We start from the raw sequence: 21,203 nt of genomic DNA, 5'->3' as shown, positions 1-21,203 counted from the left end.
AATCGCTGTTGTAAATAATGTAATTGAAGGTAAAGTAACTAATCAAGTATTTAACGATTAAAAAAAAAAAAAAAACTATTTAAACAAAAGCATTGAGACTTAAAGTGTTTTAAATTCTGGTCTTTGTCTCTATTAAATGAAGTTTAAATATTAATTGAAAATGAAAAAAAGAAATTAAATATTTATTAAATAAATACTTGGTCGCAGATCAAATATATCATTAAAAAAAAAATAAATAAATAAATAACGTAAGTGATTGCACTTAAAATTTTTCTATTCACTCATTTGCAAACTAGTTTGATACTAACAAAATTAATTAATAATTAAGCTAATGAGTAATGAATTTTTACACTCGATTTCAGAGTTAATTATTGAATTTATTATAATGGAGATAAAAATTTAAAAAAAAGAAACAACTTAATATTTAATAAATTTATTTCATTGTCAACATTAGTTTTATTTATTTAACGTTATGTCAATGCTGTGATGTCTTTGAAAATTGTAAGAAGAAATAACGAATGAAAGATAACAATGTTGCAAAAAGTATTTCTCAAATCTTCCTAAAAAATTACCACGTATTTTAATAGGACTAGTTCCTGTTAAAACTCATCTCCCAACAACAAAAAAATTAATAAATAAATTTAAACAAAATTATTATTTTTTAATTATTTCCTCAGAGCTTTCATTTATTTAGATAAATTTATAAAAACTAGCAACCTTGCAGTCACTATGTCATTATGACGTGACTTGTGAACTATAAATAAATAAAATGTTTCTTTATTAAATTATGACTTTTGTTAAATTGTATTGTACTTTCTTAAATATTGACATTTTTAAGGATATAAGCTCATCCTGATGTTACAATAATCAAAAGCTTTCATTTGAGTACCCACATGCATTTTCATATATTTTTCATATATACAAATATATAAATATATAAAATATATGAAAAATTGATGTGGGTACTCAAATGAAAGGTCTCGATGAGTGTAACATCGGGATGAGCTTATATCTTTAAAAACGTCAATAGTTCACACGATACAGGGTTATTCCTTAATTATGTATCTAGAAGAGTATTTTCGAATGCAGCCTAAATACTTATCATAATAAATTGACTATCAGTGAGAGTGATATTAAACCTTGAAAAGGCACAAATTCAAATCAAGACATCTGCAATGGCACTAAATTTAACTTAAAAAAAAACGATTTTATCATATGACTATCCTAGACACAAAATTTTTTTCATATTCTCTTAATAATGTAGATAATAAAGAAGAACATATTTATTTGAATTAAAAAAAAATTTTTATTTTATAAATTTAGATAATAAATAATAGCATAATTCTTTTTAAATTATATACAAATGTTTTACAATAAGCAAGTACAGCTCTTTAAAAATACGCAGTAATATACTTTGTATATTTTTAAATACACTTCATAAAATATAGATGCCATAAAAAACTACCTTTGGTACAATATTGTTTAAAAAAAAAAAAAAGAAAAAGCTTACTAACTAACGACATAGTTTTTTTCTTTGTATCGGTTTTATAATTTAATTTTAATATTAAAATTATATCATCTAGCCGAATATTTAAAACACACATATATAAATATAATTTAAAATTTCTGTTCAAATAACAATATAAAAAAATTAACGAGAATTTTTTTTACGCCATATTTTGATAAAAATCAAAGCGTGTAATTGTCAATTAAATCGAAAAAATTAATTGGTTTAATTAAAAATAAAAATAAAAATTTTCTTAACAATAAAATAAATACTTGACAGGCATTCTATAAATTAAATATAAAAAAAATTTTCGTAATTTGAAAAGTGCGAGGCCGTGAGGTGTTTAGAAGTCAGCGGAGTGGATGGCAAACTCTGCGGCAATAAATTAGACATTTTAGTGCTGCGAGTCAGTTGATTTCTTCCACATTCTTGGCTCGCACTTGCAGAACTGTTACTTTTACTGACACTGACAATTCCATTATTTGGGTAATTATGATTATGATTATGCCTATTATTATTATTTATTTTGCATTTTCCGCGTTGACGCAGTAACAGGCAGTGAGATGATGTTGATAAATTTGTATTTGAATTACTGCTATTACTATTATTATTATTATTATTATTATTACTATTATTGCTATTATTATTATTACTATCATTTAAATGATCATGAGTCTTTGATTTTTCAGAAGACAAATTTTGCTGGGACAAATGAATTTTATTTTGAAGATGAAGACGTGATAACGCTGCACTTATCGTTGAATCAGAAGCCCACATACTCTGTAATAAAAAAGAAAAAAAAATATTAATAAGTGTAAGTAGTTAATATTAATATTAATTCGATACAATTGATAATGATGAGTCACGCTTAAATCTCCATTCAATTTAAATTAAACGTCCAGAGTTAGAGCAGTTGTCTAGTTAATTTATAAGTTGCTAGACAATAAAACTACTGCATAAATAAATAACTAAATACTTAGTTACTATTGTCATTAATCATTATCATTGTTGTTGTGATTATTTTATAAGTTGTTTACCTTTCTCCTATGTGGGTCGTAGTCTGGATTCCTGCGTATGCGAAGGTGTCTGTCGATGCTCGTCCACTTCTGCGTTACTTTAAGTGGCGAATCATCGGGGTGTAATTTGCGCTGGTATTCTTCACCTTCGCAGACCTCGTACAGAGAGAATTGCTCAACTCGCTCCGCTGAATTGTAGCAGTTCAGCAGCATTTGAATCAACTCGTCTACTGTTGTCCGTTCTGATATTAATAGGCTCTTGTATTTTGACTGAAAATATATTTTAATTAATTATTATTTAATTTCATTTCATTTTTTATAATATTTTAGATGTCAAAATTTTTATCATTAAATCAATTTATACATTTAATTAATAATAAAATTTTTAATAATCACTAGCAAACTTGCCGTGATTTGTGAATTAAAAAAAATTAAAATTTTGCTTTATTAAATAATGACTTTTGTCAAATTGCATTGCACTTTCTTAAATATTGGCGTTTTTGAGGATATAAGCTCATCCCGATGTTATTCTCTTCGAGACCTTTCATTTGAGTACCCACATGCATTTTGATATATTTTTCATATATACATATCGCGACCCAAATGCCAAAAGGGCGTATTACAGTAGCTAGATAGGGTTTTATGTCAGAAGGGCGTATAAAAAAAATTTTTTTTGCCATTCAACTTAGAACTGCTCAAAACGTAAAGATTTGTCAAAAAAAATTTTCCAACGTACTATTGTCAAAAGGACATATAAAAAAACATCCCCCCTTTTGGCTTTAGAAAAAGTTTAGTCTAAAGCCAAAAGGGCGTATAAAAAAACTTTCAATTTTGCTTTGAAATATAAAATTTAACTCGAAAAAATAAATCCAGATCATTTAATATTGTTTAATTTCGCGCCTCTGACTCAGCAACCATGTTAGATATCGCAACTGTTTTTTTTCTTTTTCAATTAAAATTTCAAACAGAATTCTTATTAAAATTGAAATAAGGTAAAAGACCCAGTTATTGACACTGGCCTAGTTGTTTGACACTTGCAATTTTATTCTAATTAAAAAAATTAAATGGTTTCAAAAAACCAATTTTCTTAAAATTTATAACTCAAAAATTATATTTATTAATTTATTGGAGTTGATTTGTTTTTTTTTTTTAAATTAAAATAAAATTTCAACTAGTGTCAATAACTAGGACAGTGTTAATAACTGGGTCTTTTACCTTAGTAACAGTTAAAAATACCTGTTTGTAATTTAATAATCAATATATATTTTCAATTCTACAGCAAAATTAGTAACATATAAATCACAATTCAAAGGAATCGGCAAAAAAAATTATGCTCCCTTTTGGCTTTAGGTCACTAAATTTTCAATGTCCTAAAGCTAAAAGGGCGTATAAGTAAAAACATACGGCCTTTTGGCTTTTGAAATTTATTTTTTTATTTTTAGAATTAGAAGGCGGTAATGAAGCGATTAGTAAAAAAATAAAAATGTATACGCCCTTTTGACTTTGCAGTGCCAAAATTGATATGCGCCCTTTTGACATTTGGGTCGCGATATAAATAACATATATAAATATATAAAATATATGAAAAATTGATGTGGGTACTCAAATGAAAAGTCTCAATAAGTGTAACATCGGATTAAGCTTATATCTTTAAAAATGTCAATATTTCACAAGATAAAATGTAATTTCTCCATTATGTATCTAGAGATAAAGCATTTTTGAATGCAGCCTAAATACATATCATAATAAATTGACTATCGGTAAGAATGAAATGAAAACTTGAAAAGACATAAATTCTTTTCTTATTTTATTAATAATATAGATAATAAACATTTTTTTGTGAATTATTACTATTAATTAACTATAAAATTAACAATATTTTTATTTTTGCTCAATTTATTACTCACCCCGGACATTAATGCGCTGTCATAAATTTTAACTAATCCTCCACGTCGTGTTTGTAATGAAAATCTATAAATAAAAAAAAAATATTATTTATTTACTTCATGTTTTATAAAAATAAAATATTTTAATAAAGAAAAAAATTTTAAAAGACAAACTTTACAGTAGTAACGAACTAATTATGTCAATTAATTAAATTAAATTTTTTTGTCAGCCTTAATTATGGAAAAAAAGACAAAATATTTTTCGTAATTAGTATAATTATTTTTTTCCTTGACAATGTTATTCTACTTTGTGAGAAAATAAAACTTTTTTCCAACACAATGACACATTTTTTTTTCATAATTCAAATAATTACGTTTGTCACAATTATTAACCTAGAATTTCAATGTAACACGTTTTTATATCTAGATTATTTAATTTAAAAATTAAATTGTAGGTATTTTGAAAATAATAATTGTAATGAGCAATTACGTACCTAGAATCACCACGTGGATGGCAAGATTGTAATACAGCGGGTCTAGCATCTTCATCTAACGGTAAAATAGTTCTGACATTAGCTCGCCTGACAGTGACTTCCATGGTCATATAAAACAATCTCGGGTCTCGGTGTCTCATCCGATATTTGTTTAATAAATTTTGCACGACTTGATGACACGTCGTCTCGTACGTTATTGACAGCGTTTTGTATTCGATATCTGGTCTCAGGCAGTTCGCGTACACTTTTATCGTCGTCTGCAACAAAAAAATAATAAAATTATAAGATTTCTTCACACTAATAAATATTAAATACATATTATAATTCAAGGTCTTTTGTTTAGTTAAATTTAAAGAAGCTGAAAATTTTCTGAAGAAATAATAAAACAATACTGATTATAAATTATTAATTTAATAAAATAATTTCACGTGTATAAATTTTTAAAAGCATTTTTATTAATGAAAAAGTTTAAAATTAACAGCTGTCAACATGAAAGTTAAATTAGCCGACATCTAAAAATTTTTATAATTTTTTTTTATTGAAAAGTTATTACAGTAAAATAAAAAAAAATTTTGCATGTGTGAAAAACTTCAAAAACTGCAAGTGCAATTTTTTAAAAATATTTTTTTGTTATAATTTAATTATTAAAAAAAAATCAAAATATTAAAAATGTCGGCTAACTTTATTATTATGCTGTCAGCTGACTTCAGTTTTAAAATTATTACAAAACCTAGCGAAGAAATTCGGAATTACTCCAACTTCGAATCCGCCATTTTGAGTGTAGATTCTCACTTCGGAATTTATTTTCTCAAAAACATTAAATTGACGGGTAATAAAAGCTGTAATTATTTTTTTTTTTAATATTTAAAGTAGTAAAATACAAGCAATAACATTTTTGTTCCTTCAGTGAGTGTATAAATTTTTTTAAGCTTGTTAATAAAACTGTCACGGAGTAACTTCTTTTGAAGACTATTGGATTTAAAAATAGTTGAGCGCGCCGCGAAGAAATGTTAACAATAAATAACAATTAATGTCAATTGATACGAATATGGGTTTCGGAAAAAGAAATTATTAAATGCAGTAAGTATAAAAGCCATAAAGATTTGAAATATATAGGGATATAAATAAAAGCGGAAACGAGTGATGTGTGTGGAAGTGTTTTGTTTTATTTAAGCGTAAACATAAAGGGAGTAAAGAGGAAATAGAAAGGAGGAGAGGTTATTGAGGTTATGGTGGTAAGCACTATGCATAAAAATGAATGTATTAGATATTTGATAATTTTTTTAATAAATAAATTATGGAAAAAAAATATGACACTGAAGTTAGCAGACATTAAAAATTATTTAAAAATTTTATAATAATGCAATTATTATAAATAAATTAAATTAAAAAATTCCACATGTGAAAATTAATCAAAATTACTAGTGAAAATTTTTAGAAGCATTTTTTTTATTGTAATTGATTTGTTATTAAAATTTAAAAAATTGACAGCTGACGGCTAACTTCAGCATTATAAAAAAATGACAGTAACACATCTTTACTCCAGATTACTCAACTCTGCGACATACTGTATGTACTCCCCTAAAATAATTGAATAACTAAAAAAAAAAAAAAAAAAAAAAACTTTACTCAATTCTTTCACTACTCGATACTAACTTTACTTAACGTTAACTTTACTCAGTACTAAGTGTATTCAATGATATCTCGACTCAATAGTACATTAGAAGTGTTGACGCGCTTTTAAAAATCTCAATCAATTTTTTTTTTATTTAATAATATGTTTACTTTAAATAAATTAAAAAAAAAAAACTTTACTCAATAATTTTATTCTTAAGAAATAAAATTTTATTGTTTTAAAAACTTTATTCAATGTCAACTTTACTCAATTATATATGTCATGTTTAATTTATAAAGCGTTTTATTTACAGCAAAAGCCACTTATTGGCAATAATTTGCAAATATGTGAGTCTAGGCTTCGCAGGGGTGATGAACGAAATGATTTGCTTGTTGTACCAGGTTGCAACAGTAACAAATATGACAAAATATTGACACTTTCTTAGTGAGTGCGATTAGAGTATGGAATCGGTTACTTTCATACTGCACCTGACAACTGACTTTTCCTGCTTTACGTAAAGCATGTTTTGAGTTTTTGTTGAGTGAAGAGAATGCGTGATTTGATCGTAATCTCTAATGAAATGTTTTTATCTGATGATGGAGTAATGTATTAATGTATTAATGTATGTATTATAATGTATTAACAATGTCTGTAATACACTATTTTTGTTAATTAACATTCAATGTAATGTATTTTGGAGGGCCGCAAGGAGCTATGACTCCATGGCCTTTTAAATAATAAATAATAATATATAATTTAGATATATATATATATATATATATATAAAGTGAAAAATTTTTTTTTTAATTTATTAAATTATTATACTGGAGTGCAGATTGAACAAACCTGAGAAATTTTGAGTACAGTTTTGTTTTTGCCGAATAAAATATAATTAAACAAAAAAAAAATTGAATAGAGATTTTTAAAAGCGCGCCAATCCTTTTAATACACTATTGAGTTGAGATATCATTGAATACAGTTGAAATTGAGTAAAGTTTTTTTTTTTTTTTGAGTTATTCAATTATTTTAGTGGAGTACAGTATGTCACTGAGTTGAGTAGTCTGGAATAAAGCTGTGTTACTGCCTCCGTATCTAGTGAGTAGTTATCTAGCTAGATGTTTACTTGTTAGTTATATTATTATTTCAGAGAGAAGAACAAGAACAAGGAGCAGAACACGTATGGCGTGGATGTGGATAACAAAATGTAAATGAATAAATAGGGATAGGGAGCGATGTTATAATAATACAAGAGAGCACGTGCTCAAGAGCACCAGAGCATATAGCACGTGTAACGGATATCAGCTTCTCATTTTTATCCTACCATACGACGCCCTTTTACTTCGACCCTGCGTCATAAGAGTTGACGTAAATATTCATCTGCATCCGATCTTCTGTTATTGGTTTTTAAAAATTTTTAATCTGACATATATCGCCATTAGGCTAACCAAGAACACCAGTTTGGTTTATCTTCAGCCATGGGTTAGAAACTTTTAAAAAACAACCTTTACGGCTTCTGTTTTTTTTTTTCTATTTATAAATATTTTATATTTAGTTTTTTGTCTCTGTTTTTTCTATAAATTTTTTTCTAAGTTATTTTAAAATTTGTTTTGCTTTTAAGTAATGCTGAAAGTGGATTTTTTAGGAATTAAAACTATCTGTCGACTATTTATAAAAACTTTCTGTCTAATTTTGAATCCCATGAGGTAAATTATTGACTGGCTTAAAAATGTAAATGTTATTTTTGAGGTAATTAGAGAATTTGGAAGAGAAGTTATGAAAATATATGATGAGATTATCAAAATAGTAGGAAATTGAATTTCCTGTCCAGCGGTCAAATTAAATAAAATATATATACTTATGCTTATTTAATATATTTCATAACATAGAAATAAATTTAAATTATTATTAATAATAAAAATTTACTTCAAGACCAGTTTTTCAATTCAAGATTTAATATTATCCCGGATTATAATAATAATATATATTTTTCAGCTGTTATTTACATGAGTTATAAATGCGGAAGAAAGGACTGTGGAAAACCACATCTTGCAGCTGAGGACAAAAACTTGAATTTTTCCCGGGCTTTAGTACGCGTTAATCTTAGATTATAATAAATCCTAAATCTCAGATTGAAAATTCCGAGATATTCATCATAAGTTCAACTTCCAAATAAGTAACCAAGTTTTAAACTTTTTCTTCACAAAATCAAAATATTAAATTTAGAAAATTATTTATATTTAGCAAAAATATTAACAACAAAACAATTTATTTTTTTGTCTATAATATATATATATATATATATATATATATATATATATATATATATATATATATATATATATATATATATATATATATATATATAAAGATACATAATTAAGAAATTACATTGTATCTTGTGATTTATTGACATTTTTAAAGATATAAATTCACCCCGATATTACATTCATTAAGGCCTTTCATTTGAGTACCCACATCAATTTTTCATATATTTTATATATTCATATATATAAAAGTACAGTGCAATTTAAAAAATGTTTTGTGAAATAATGACATTTTTAATGATATAATCTCACCCTGACATTACAATCATCGAGACCTTCCATTTGAGTACCCACATCGATTTTTCATATATTTATGTATATTATATATATGTATATATCAAAAATATATCAAAAATGCATGTGGGTACTCAAATGAAAGCTCTTGATGAGTGTAACATCGGAATGAGCTTATATCCTTAAAAACGTCACTATTTAAGAAAGGACGGTGCAATTTAACAAAAGTCATTATTTAATAAAGCAACATTTTATTTATTTATAGTTTACAAGTCACGACAGTCCCATAGTGACTGTAAGGTTGTTAGTTATTAATTTAATTTTCAAAGAAGAAAACTTAATTGAGAGTTTACGTATAAAAATTCTTTTAAATCTTATTGTCTAGAAGCAACTCAAAACCCATAAAATTCATATCATTATAATTATTAATTAAAAACAATGACTAATAAATAACAACAATGAATTTCTCGGTACTTGATCCCCGAGTTATGATGCCAAGAGTTATGAAATATATTAAAAGAAGGTAAACCGTTAGATTACAGTCTTAAAATCAATTGAAACACGGATGTGGGATTAAAACAATTGAAAAACCCACAATATATACATCTTTTTTTTTTTTTTTTTTCATAACAATTATTCCATTGCGAAACACAGTAAGTGCATTAATAATGTCTTCCGGATTGACAAATATTGAAATTTGAGCTAAATAAGTTAACAAGCATATTACTTGTCATTTCAAATTGTTTTTGTGTGCAGTTTTTATTTAAATTTTAGATTGCGTGTTACATATTTTTATATGAAAGCATAAGTATGTAAGTATGTAGAATATGCGATATGCGACAGTAAAAATTGTACTCAATGCACGACAACTTGCGACATTATTAAGCTACTGCGCAAGCTGGCCTAAAAAAAAAAAACTAAATTAGTTCGTGTGAATGGTGAGTTCTCATCTACGTTTTCCACAGTATAAATAATAACTGAGTAAGTAAATAATATTTTTTATATATGTATACCTACATAAGTTAAAACCACGTATTAAAATAGTTAATTTAATTAGATAATAGTAAGCTGATGCGTTAATTTGATCGCCAGTGTCATTAAAGCCGGAGAAGCAGAAGAAGAAAGAAAAAAGAAGAAATAAAACAGCAAATTGTGCAGGACAATTGTCAAGATAAAAAAGTATCTGATAACTGATAATTATAATGATAACATTGGTGACATACAAGCGTAATTAAAAGTAAGCGGAATGTGACTCCAGGTATTTAATTACAATAAAATAAACTAATATAATACAATAAAAATAATCACTTTCAGATCTTACTTTTTTATTTATAAGAAGAAATAAATTTTAGGAGCAAGAAGACAATTAGTTGATAAAATAAGATGCTCGCTTTCACGTTTGCTTTGTATTGTCTTTATGGGGATGTAATAATGACAATGTGAGCGAGTGTTCAAGAGGAACAATGAGACAAGTATATTACTTGAAGGTGTTTAGGTAAATTACGAGAGAGCCTGGGATATTTTTCGCAAACTAAATTGTAAACTAGGAAATTTACGTTTTTTATCGCTCTCTCTCTCTCTCTCTCTCTCTCCCTCTTTTTCTATTCAATGGATAAATACAAGTACAATAATATGATACTAAAGTAATATAAAATAATAGTGGCTCTCGGTTCACCGCAAAATATTTCGCACGGAATAAAGTCGCGACTAAATTTTTTTATTTTATTCTCTGGAAGTAGATAATTAATGAAAAGGGAAAAAGAAACTTTGGCGCAAACTCTCAATTCTTTCTCTAAAATTGCTCGTGCGAACAAACGCGTTTTATTTTCTTTCGCGGGAAACTTTTTCGTGGATCGTCAATCAAGAGATTGTCACACGACCCGGTTTACATAATGTCGTTATTTTATTTATTACACTTCCCGGATTTTATTATTATTATTTTAATTAAATATTTCTTCATTGTTTAAATTACTATTTTAATTTCTTTACTTTTTTTTTTTTTTTTCTAAACTTTGAATAAAAAAATTTTTTTTTAAAATTGTTTATTAAAGGTTCAATTTTTAATTAGAGTACAGTTAAATTATTTGTGATAAAAGTTAGAAAAAAAAAATTTTTTTTTTTACTTCGCATCTCAAACAGTAGCCTCAATTTTTCGTCCAGACTTTCATCAAATAATTTCAATAGAAAGTACTTGGTAAAATTAATTCTATTAATTTTTTGTTAAAAATTGTTCTAATTATTTTTTAACTTTCTATAAAAAAATTTTTTTTTAATAAAATACTTTTATTTAATTATTAAAAAAAACATAAATGAAGCCCTTGTGACATTTAAAGACAACACATGAGAGTTTTAAAAGCCTTGAGGATATCCCCCTTCTTAATTATCTCTCTTCACATATTACATATAGTTATATTTATATATATATAAGGCTGAACTTAAGAAAATTTTTTTAGCAACGGATCTTTCTTAAACTCAAAGAGACTGTTAGTAAAATTTATATTGCGAAAGAGCCATCTGGTTTCAAGGTTTCCTGCGAGTGTATATCGTGAAGCAATTGCGGGAAAAACCCGCAGGAGCAGATGCATTACACTGGCATTTTTGCAACGCGGTCAATGACATACCCTGAAAACTTCACCATTATTATCCTTATCAGATCACAATAATAAAAAATAAAATGTGAGTATAAATATTTTTGTTATTGTTATTTATCTTAAAATTTATATACTTGATATTTGAATGGAATGCTGAAAAATGTTGATTCTTAACACAACTTTTCATGCTACTTTACTTGCAGGCTCCATCACAATGGGTGCAGACATACTATGTGGTTTTCATTATCTAATTTAATAACAACCTCGTAAGTAATAATAATAGTGATGTCTGTAACAACAACGAAAATAGTGGTCGATGGTTTCTCGGCTTCATCAAAAGGCTTTACATCTTCACAAGTAAACCGAGTTGAGTCTTTTACTCGTCAGTCCATGGAGGAAGATGAATTGCTGAAGGTAAAGTGAAAAAATTTGTTAAAAAAAGAATACAAAAAAAAAAAACCCACAGCATCCAATCACGCAATATAAAGGTTCTCATTTCAACAATTTCATTCCTGTTACACTTGACTGGGTAACATGATGTTTTATTTTAGTAAGTTATGTAGAAAGTTATTTCCTTATTTTAATAGAATTCTTTTCGATAATTATTACTTTTAATTTACTTTTTTTTTCAATTAATTAAGTCACTTATTTCTTCATAAAAATGATTAAATTTTAATTTTTTTCTAAATTAAAAATTTAAAAAATTTTTCTTCTTTTTAAAAATGAAATTTCTTGAGATATTTGTTTATTTTCAATTCATTTTTTTTTTTTTTTAAATTAATTAAGTCACTTATTTCTTTATAAAAATTGTTAAATTTTTATTTTTTTAATATTTCTTCTTTAAAAAAAAAAAAAATTACCTGAAATACTTCGATAAAATTATTTACTCATTAAATAAACTCTTGTTTTTATTTCCAACATTAATTCCCGTACCGATTCAAGGGCAATCTTGGTAGGACTTTAATACCGACTTATTGACACTTGGTCAAGTGAGATCAACTGTAGGTTAAATGACGTCGCCATCTTAATTTTAAAATTCAAATTAAAATTTTCCAACTGACCGCGGTGATCCTCACCCTGATCCTTTTTGTGTTTTTTAACCTTTTCCTCCCCTGGCTTTTTTTCAGAGTAAAACAATCATCAGAGTCGGCAGATGCAAGGCAGATTTCCTCCCAAAAAAAAAGGACCGGAAAAAAAAAAAATATTTTAAGGGCCCGTATGGTGTGTCGTGTGCTAACAAAGCCCATCAAGAACTTTACCGGATGCTCATTCATACGTACGTAAGCGTGCGCTAAACATCCTCATATATAAATATATAAATATATATATATATATATATATATATATATATATATATATATATATATATATATATATATATATATATATATAATAACGTGCCACGATGTCGCGCCATCAGTTATTCTCTCGTTTAAAACAATCAACAGAAGTACATCATATTATATATATGATACGCTTATGTTACATAGCAATTCATAAATATATATCCAGCATTTAAAAGACTAAGCTGAAAATGGATTGATGTGAGTGGATGGAGGAAGAACCAATTAATATCAGCTAAGCCCATATCCGTCTGTTTTAAATGATCTAGAGTAACAGCGTGTAATATTTATACTTGTCCCTAGGGACCAAGTCCTCATAACAATTAACAATTATTTGTCTTACGCCCATATACCGTCCACGTACAATATAATCTATGGTATCAACCGTAATAACAGTATACTGTTTATGTTCTCTTCACTTTTAAATTTTATTATGCTGGACTTTTTTTTTTAACAAAGTACGTCTATTTTTACTTTCTTTTATTTTTTAGGGCTTGGATAGGTAAAAAGGTCTTCTTGGGTTTTAGATTTCATATTTTTCATCGGTGACGACAGAGGACAGAGGCACGTGCTCAAAATTAAAAATCAGGATATTTTTGAAAAGAAACCTTTGTTTAAGGTTTAAATATGTCAGTCGCAAGGATTCTTGGTATTTTACCTTTTTATATTAAAGAGGTATATAATTCATATTTGTTATATTTAAAAATTATCGGACACCTGAAAATTTATAAAAATTAAGCGAGCCAATATCTAAAAATTTTAAGAATTTTTTGTTAGTGAAAAAATTATTAAAAAAAACTTAAAAAATTGTGAGTGCAATTTTTAAAAAATATTTTATTCTTCTAATTTTTTCAATAAAAAAAAAAAATAAAAAAAATTAAAAACGTCGTCTACTAAGTTTAATATTATTAAAAATTTATATAATTTTTTTTTAAAGTTCACGGTAAGAACAAGATTACACTGGATATCATCCTAGATAATACTGAGTAATAAAACATTTCCAATAGTAGCTAGTATAATCCAGATTATAATGAGTATAATCCAGATATCACTCAGTATAATCTAGATTACAATGAGTATAATCCAGATTTCACGCAGTATAATCTTGATTTCTTGAGCTACTATCTGAAATTTTTTTTCAACACAGATATCACTGAGTATAATCTGGGATGATATTCAGTGTTGTTTTGTTCTTTCCGTGTTTCTTCTTTTTTTTTTAATTTCTAAAAAAATTTTACAACAATTAATTTTTTAAAACAAATTTTAAAAATTGTCAGATGTCATATTGTATTTTTTTTTTAAGTTGGAACAAATTAGCACAAAAAACTGATTTAAATATTGAATATTTTACTATTGGAAAAAAAAAAAAAAAAAAAAATTACAAATTCAAATAAAAAAAAATTTCAATACGGTTCAACTAAAAGACCTGATGTATAATGTATAAATATAAGCTTTAAGTGAAAGTGATTTTAAAGAAGCTGTAAATCTTATTGCAGGTATTAAACTCAGAGCTTAACTTGTAAAATAGTAGCTCCTTGGAATGTAATTTAGGGTCTACTGAGTAGATTACATACACGGGAAGAGAAACCAATTAAGTGCGCATTGTTCATAATTTGATTTATTACACACTGTATGAAACTAAATTCCAACGCGTTTTTTTAGGTTGCCGGGATTTTTCTTAAAGTTCACATGTAATATCTAATATCTAATCGGTAATTATTGTATTTAACTACTGAGTTAAGTTGATAGGCAGTGATGAGTAGAGCCATTAAATTAAACGAGGATTTGAGTGATGAGTCAATAGAGTTGTAATCAAATCTAATGCTAGACTAATCGAAAAATAATAAAGTTACGCACTTGGAAAGTTATCTATCGGTTTCCGCTTAATTCACAACGTTAGCGGAAAAGAACCATTTAAATACACTTTTTCCATAAATATCTTCGTAAATTGACCTACAATTCTATTGCAATTGATTATTATTAATTGCAATTTTTATGTAATAGTGTTTTTTATGGCATTTTAAAGACATGTACTGTTATGATAATAATTTGAGCTCAAATGAATTAATAAATTTCAAATTATCACCATTAAAAATTAAAATTCTGTCCAAAATATAAAAAATCATAAAAGATCTTTTTTGTAAGTAAATTAAATTCTCTACAAAAAATAACTTAAACTTTGTTTTGTATTTTCAAAATTTTAATCACAAAAATTTCAAAATAAAATTCTTGGCTTCAATATTTAAATACCTAATAGATAAAAAATAATTAAAAAAAATCCCAACATAATTGAAGCGTAAAATACAAGCCCATTAGGTAAAATAACAACATGTAAACAATAATAGTACGTGTCGGTATAAGAATAGATAAAGAATCTAAAAAAATATTGACATTTATAAACAAAGAAATTTTCTTGTCACGTCGCTTCCTCATGCAATTACCAGGCAAGGGACTTCCGTGGGCTGCTCAGCCGTCCACTCTGGACTTCCGGTGCATGGATTGACTATCCTCTATCTCTTCTCTACAATTCTACTGCTCCGATCACATCATGAGCTCTGTCTCTTTCTGGTGATGGACTGCCCGTGCGGCGTACTCCACTCGAACTCGGCTCTTTAGTAACATAACATGCTATGCAGAGTATTAGTATTGCTACATAATATTGCAATGCTACTATACTATAGGTAGTGAAGTAGTTTGATCGTTCCCAGCTGTTGGAGGTCTATCTGTATCTATACTCTTGAGGCCTCACATCCTGGCTACCGCTGCTGGTTGTTGCATACAACCTGATGGTAGATGGTCTACCAGAGTTGGTTAGTACACTGGTTGATGTACTGATGTACTGATGTACTGATGTACTGATGGTTGATGGTTGACGCGCGTGCGGGCGCCAATGTTAAACGTCCAATTCAGACATCACTTGATTCAAGTACCAGGATCCAGTTTCTCTTTATTTATTTCCTTTTCCTCTTCGTCATCGGCACTTTACTCATTTTTTATATTACTACGTACTATCAAGTACTTTTATCATCATATATCTTCACCCCACTTTTATTCTTCTTCTTCTTTTTGATCTTCTTCTTCTTAGTTGGCGTTCTTCGAAGGACGTTCTCCAGTCCACTAGGTAATCTTGCTGTACATTAATTTTTTACGGTATATTTATCGTTGATTTTTTAATAACACTTACATATTTTAATCGGTAATTCTACGTACCGTAAATAACATTATATTTCCTCAATTAAATATTTCGTAATTAGTCTGTATCGTAATATCGCTCAATTTATATTCACATTCCTCGTTATTATAATTTTATGATTTAAAATTTAATATTTTTTTGTCTGATGATGTCGAAAAAAATTTATCAAAAATTATAATAAATAATTGAAAAATAGTGATAACATGTGAGTGATTTTTTATTTAAAAAAAATAATTGCTAACCCACAATAATTATTTATCTTTATAATTATTATCGCGTTTATACACAACAGCTTTATCAATGTAATTAGTTTATTAAACTAAGTAATTATTCAATGAAAATATATAATGAGTGAAAATTATAAATGAATATGTTATTTGTGTTATATAATGTTTTCAATTCATGGCTCTTTTCTTTTATGTTATTATCTATAATATTAATTACTTACAATTTAAATAAACATTTACACTAAAATAGTATAAACTGATTCGAATTTAAATTTAAATTCAACCAGATAAATTGTAAAATAGATTTATAACTTTCCAAGTTTTCTTCCTACCGTATAAAATCAATTTTTCTATTTAAAGCGTGAAATTTTTTTTTAAATTAAAGCTACATAAAATTTAATTAATTAAAAAATACAAAATCACTAGAACAATTAAAATTTAATTGTTATTAAATAATAAAAAAATATGTACAAGTGATTCTGTAATTTTATGATAATAAAAATGAAGAAATGATTACATTATGAAGCACATATGTTTAAAAGCTACAAGTTAACGAAAACCACCAACGCGATGTAGTCTGTTCTGGGTTCATTAAATTTTTTTACAGATCTGGCGATACACTGTCTGTATTAAATATATATGTATATGTATATCCACAACAAGATCAACAGTTGGTCTTCCCACGGCAAATGTGGGCGACAAAAAACGTTGAATTGGCGTAAAACATTACGCCCATGGGACTCAATTGAAAGGTCAGTAAAAAATAATTTATAAATTACAATAAATTGTTTGTTTAAATAATTTCGTAACAAATCTCGCAATTCATTAATTATTTATATTTTTAAATCGTAAGTTATTGACCTGTCGACTTAAATCACTATCAGAGAGGACATTAAATATATAATTGACAGTAGCGGACTTACTTGTTGTGGCGCGGTATCAGCAGGTGAAAAGCTAGATAGCGCAGTAAGTGGAACAAGAGACGCGCAAGAAGACGCACGTGAGGGTGGTGGAGTATGACTAGGGGTTGGACTTCCGCTTCCGCAGCTACTGGTATCTCCATTGCTGGAGGCCAGGCTGACGCTGTCTGATCTTCCTCTCCACGGCGATATCGACACGTGTTTCAGCATCCCTCTTATCTTCTTTCCTCGGAACTCAAGTCCTGCATCCACAAAAATATAATATGATAGTTCTTATCGAATAATTTTTTATATTGTATTATATTACTATAATATAAATATAAATATAAATACTCCGACGTAGTTTGACGCCATGCAAATAATTATCATATCTTTGCGTTTAAAATAAACTGCCACAAAGCTTCTTAGTGCAATTAAAATTATCAATAAAAATAAATCATACATAAAAGTTATTATAATTTAAATTTCTCTAAATAAAAAAATTTATGGTTGATACTTTGGTACAATAATCCGAATAATTATACTAAAAATAATAATAGAATATACAACTCAACCAGACGCATGCAAATGAGCTATTTGAATAAAAATTAATAAAAAGAAGAAAAGTAGACGCACGTGTGTCGATTAAATGAGTAAAAAACCACACCTCAACTCACCTTGCCTCTCTCAATAAATGCACCTTAAATCCGTGTGCAGTTTAAAACTTTTTTTTAAAATAATTATTATTCACTTATGCGTAATTCAGGATCTTTCGAAATAAAACGAGTCACACTCGGAGTCACCACTGCATCCAAGTACAGTCATCGATAAATAAACCGTGGATTAGTAATAAACTTTTTGGAGTTTTGATTGTTAGTCAGTTTCACTAAACTGTACACTATCCAAATAATTGTTTAATTTTGTAAAATTTATTAAAATTAATTTTAACTTGGCATGTAAGTGACATGACACCGGACTGGACTGGAGTAACTAAAAAATAAATTAATATATTATGATAGTGAAAATAATTAAAAGCGATACGACATACGAAGCGACTGGCAGAGCAGCGCAAGCAAGACTGAAGAAAATCATACTTGTATTTAACTCGTGTGGCTCTCCCTCCTCCAGCGGTTTTATTTTATCTTTTCTTCTCTGGTGTTGAGGCTCTCTGTCGTACTCAGGGACCAGCCCACGTCCGGTGTCGAGACAACGAGGAAGAGGGAACGGGGAACGGTGTTATGCGCGACCGCGTACTGGTCTACGGTGTATTGTATGGTGAAGTGTCCATATTCACCATAGGAACATTACAGGGCATGGTGTATTTTTTCCATGGCCATATCCAGGATTGTCAATCGCGGGGGCGTCCTTGTTCCGTGTCACTCTTTTTTATTGTGACGTCGATGAATATAAATCACAATCCCCGATCTCTTTCTTATGAAATGGGCTTCGCTTTTGTTGCTTCAGCCGGGATCCAATGCACTTTGTGGTGATTGTTGGCCTGTGTTAAAAAAAAAAGAGATACATATTATTTTTTTTGGAGGTATAGGGCCTATGGATAAATATAATAGTGTCCATTGCACCCTACTAATAGATATTATTTACGGTTCGGGTTGCTTTGAGTGCTAACCAATGCATTTCTGCTTCTACTTACATTAGTTTCCTTTTATTTCCTCAGTTCTCAGTCATCTAGATGATATGCCAACCAGACCTGGCATGGCTCTGTAGCGCACAACTCGGTTGTCGGCTAACATCTCCAGTTCAGATGAAGAATCGACGCCTTTGAATTTCATATATTTGCTACAGTACATTCTTATATCGAGGATTATTCTATCTCGGTTATGAACAATAAACCACTTGTGTTATTTTATCAAGGGGTTTGTGTATTTTTACATTTTTTTGACTAGAAAAAAAATATTTAGTTTATTTAGAGCTCTGAAGAAATATACCCATTCTTCATTTCTTCTTATAAGAATATTTTATAATTTTGATAAATTATTTTTTAAAGTAAACTTTTAAGTGCCTGTTATATTTTTTTTCATATTGATAAATAAAAAAGTTATAAGTCGGAATTGAGGTAATTAATCAATAATACTGAAGTTAGAAGTCAGCTGTTAATTTAAAAATTTTTTTTAATAAATCAATTACAATAAAAAAAAATGCTTCTAAAAATTTTCACTTGTAATTTTTATTTATTTTTACATGTGAAACTTTTTAATTTAATTATTTTTATAATAATTTAATTGCTATAAATATCTAAAAAAAATTTTATATCTGTCAACTTCAGTGTCATATTTATCAGTGTATTTAAATTAGTTTAATTTGATTTATTTATTAAATTATTACTAATTGTTAATATCTGTTGTAGTACCTGAGGAAGCTGCGAAAGTGACGAAACGTGGTGTAAAAATTAAATAAACATCAAATATTAAATATCCTTAAAACAAGAATCTATTGAATGTATTAAAAAGTCTGTTTAAAATAAAAATAATTTAAAAATGGCTTTCTTCGACCTTCCAAGTGCGTATAGCCCTTGAAAAAAATAAAATAAAAAAATAAGAGTATCAAATGATAAAGGAGATACGGTAAATGAATTGAGGTTTTGAAATGATGATAACTTACAGAGTATTTGTAGTGTATATTAGAGTGATGATGGGCTGCTCGTGGGAGTTTTGGAAATGGTTTGTCGGCTGGGATCTCGGAATATCGCGGTCCAGTATAAAGTATAACCAGCGAACCGGCTGTGGGTCCCATGGTGTTGCGTTACTTTCCCACAGGCTACAAGCAACACCAACAGCAACAACATTACACACTTTGTAGAGAGAGCACCACGGCGACGTACAACTTTCACGGATGCCAAAGTCCTTCGTGTGTACCTGTATACGCATTACCAAATATACACCGTAATATGCCCACATACGTGCGTATAATAAATATTGTATAGACATATATAATAATATTATATGTACTTACTTACTAACTTACGTCCGTACCGATCGCCCACATCCACCTGTGCAGACACAGACCAACACAAGGCCGCTTGTTACGCATGTTAATGCCCCGGACACTTGTTTTCATTTGCGTTAATACTCAACTTGTGGTCCTGTTTAGAAAAAAAATTAATATGGATTAATATGATATAAATATAATATGGTATGTCATCTTGTTAGGTGATACATTCTTGTTCACTCGAGTGAATCGATACTAATACCTACATAGTAATATTACTATCATAATAATAAAAAATTTTTAAAGATTTAATATTATTATTATTTTAACAAATTAATTTTATTTTTCAAAAATTTAATTATTAATACTAATTTATTTTTTTTTTGTATAGATAATAATAATAATAATAATAATAATAATAATAATAATAATAATAATAATTTTTAAAAGAATCATTATTATTATTATTATTATTATTATTATTATTATTATTATTATTATTATTACACAGAAAAAAAAATTTACTTGAATCAAGTAAACAATTTTGAAGAATTTTTTCTACTTGGTTTGAGTTGAAAAATTCTTAAACTAAGAAGTTTTTTTTGGTTCAAGTAAATTTTACTTAATTCAAGAATTTTTTGTCTTGATTCAAGACAATGAATTTCTTCAAAATTATTTTATTGGTTCAAGAATTTTTCTCTTGATTTAAATTAATTTTTTTTTTCTGTGTATTATTACTATTACTATTATTATTATTTTAACTTATTAATCGAAATTTAATTATTAGCACTAATTTATTTTTTTGTAAAAATAATAATAATAATGATAAATTTTAGAAGAATTATTATTATTTTAACAATTTAATTTTATTTTTCAAAATTTAATTATTAACTCTAATTTATTCTTTTTTGTATAAATAATAATAATA

General features: G+C 27.3%; 2 protein-coding genes and 1 long non-coding RNA gene across 7 annotated transcripts; 1 reads left to right on the top strand and 2 right to left on the bottom strand.

Moving 5' to 3' along the window:
• Window positions 1–13: 13 nt before the first annotated feature.
• Window positions 14–20,560, bottom strand: Rau (RA domain-containing protein rau). Its single transcript, XM_074255295.1, has 11 exons — window positions 20,300–20,560; window positions 19,949–20,202; window positions 19,698–19,858; window positions 18,981–19,229; window positions 18,424–18,827; window positions 18,007–18,319; window positions 17,354–17,592; window positions 4,904–5,160; window positions 4,431–4,494; window positions 2,545–2,793; window positions 14–2,287 (listed from the first exon to the last, which is right to left on the bottom strand). The coding sequence occupies exons 7-11, from the start codon at window positions 17,558–17,560 to the stop codon at window positions 1,799–1,801; spliced, it is 1,266 nt and encodes a 421-aa protein (XP_074111396.1). The 5' UTR covers window positions 17,561–17,592; window positions 18,007–18,319; window positions 18,424–18,827; window positions 18,981–19,229; window positions 19,698–19,858; window positions 19,949–20,202; window positions 20,300–20,560; the 3' UTR covers window positions 14–1,798.
• LOC141535385 (uncharacterized) lies at window positions 11,577–12,879 on the bottom strand. The gene is made up of 3 exons (XR_012480585.1): window positions 12,528–12,879; window positions 11,802–12,075; window positions 11,577–11,698 (listed from the first exon to the last, which is right to left on the bottom strand). It is a non-coding gene; the product is annotated as an uncharacterized LOC141535385 (long non-coding RNA).
• Window positions 11,953–17,421, top strand: LOC141535384 (uncharacterized). 5 transcript variants are annotated; one of them, XR_012480583.1, is made up of 4 exons: window positions 11,953–12,081; window positions 12,795–12,943; window positions 13,502–13,685; window positions 17,038–17,319. XR_012480583.1 is itself a non-coding variant. In XM_074255297.1 (4 exons), exons 1-3 carry the CDS (start codon window positions 11,953–11,955, stop codon window positions 17,150–17,152), a joined length of 393 nt encoding a protein of 130 aa, XP_074111398.1. In that variant the 3' UTR covers window positions 17,153–17,182; window positions 17,284–17,421. The 5 variants fall into 5 exon arrangements, 3 of the variants coding, with proteins under 3 accessions (XP_074111398.1, XP_074111397.1, XP_074111399.1); XR_012480584.1 differs by having other exon boundaries at window positions 13,158–13,685; window positions 17,038–17,317; XM_074255297.1 differs by lacking the exon at window positions 13,502–13,685 and having other exon boundaries at window positions 17,038–17,182; window positions 17,284–17,421.
• Window positions 20,561–21,203: the final 643 nt, after the last annotated feature.

This window comes from Cotesia typhae, unplaced genomic scaffold (assembly GCF_013202065.1).
Source record: "Cotesia typhae breed Kobodo isofemale line unplaced genomic scaffold, CoteBio_Ctyphae scaffold_13, whole genome shotgun sequence".
NCBI classification, from domain to species: domain Eukaryota; kingdom Metazoa; phylum Arthropoda; class Insecta; order Hymenoptera; family Braconidae; genus Cotesia; species Cotesia typhae.
This window is presented reverse-complemented; position numbering and strand designations above follow the sequence as displayed.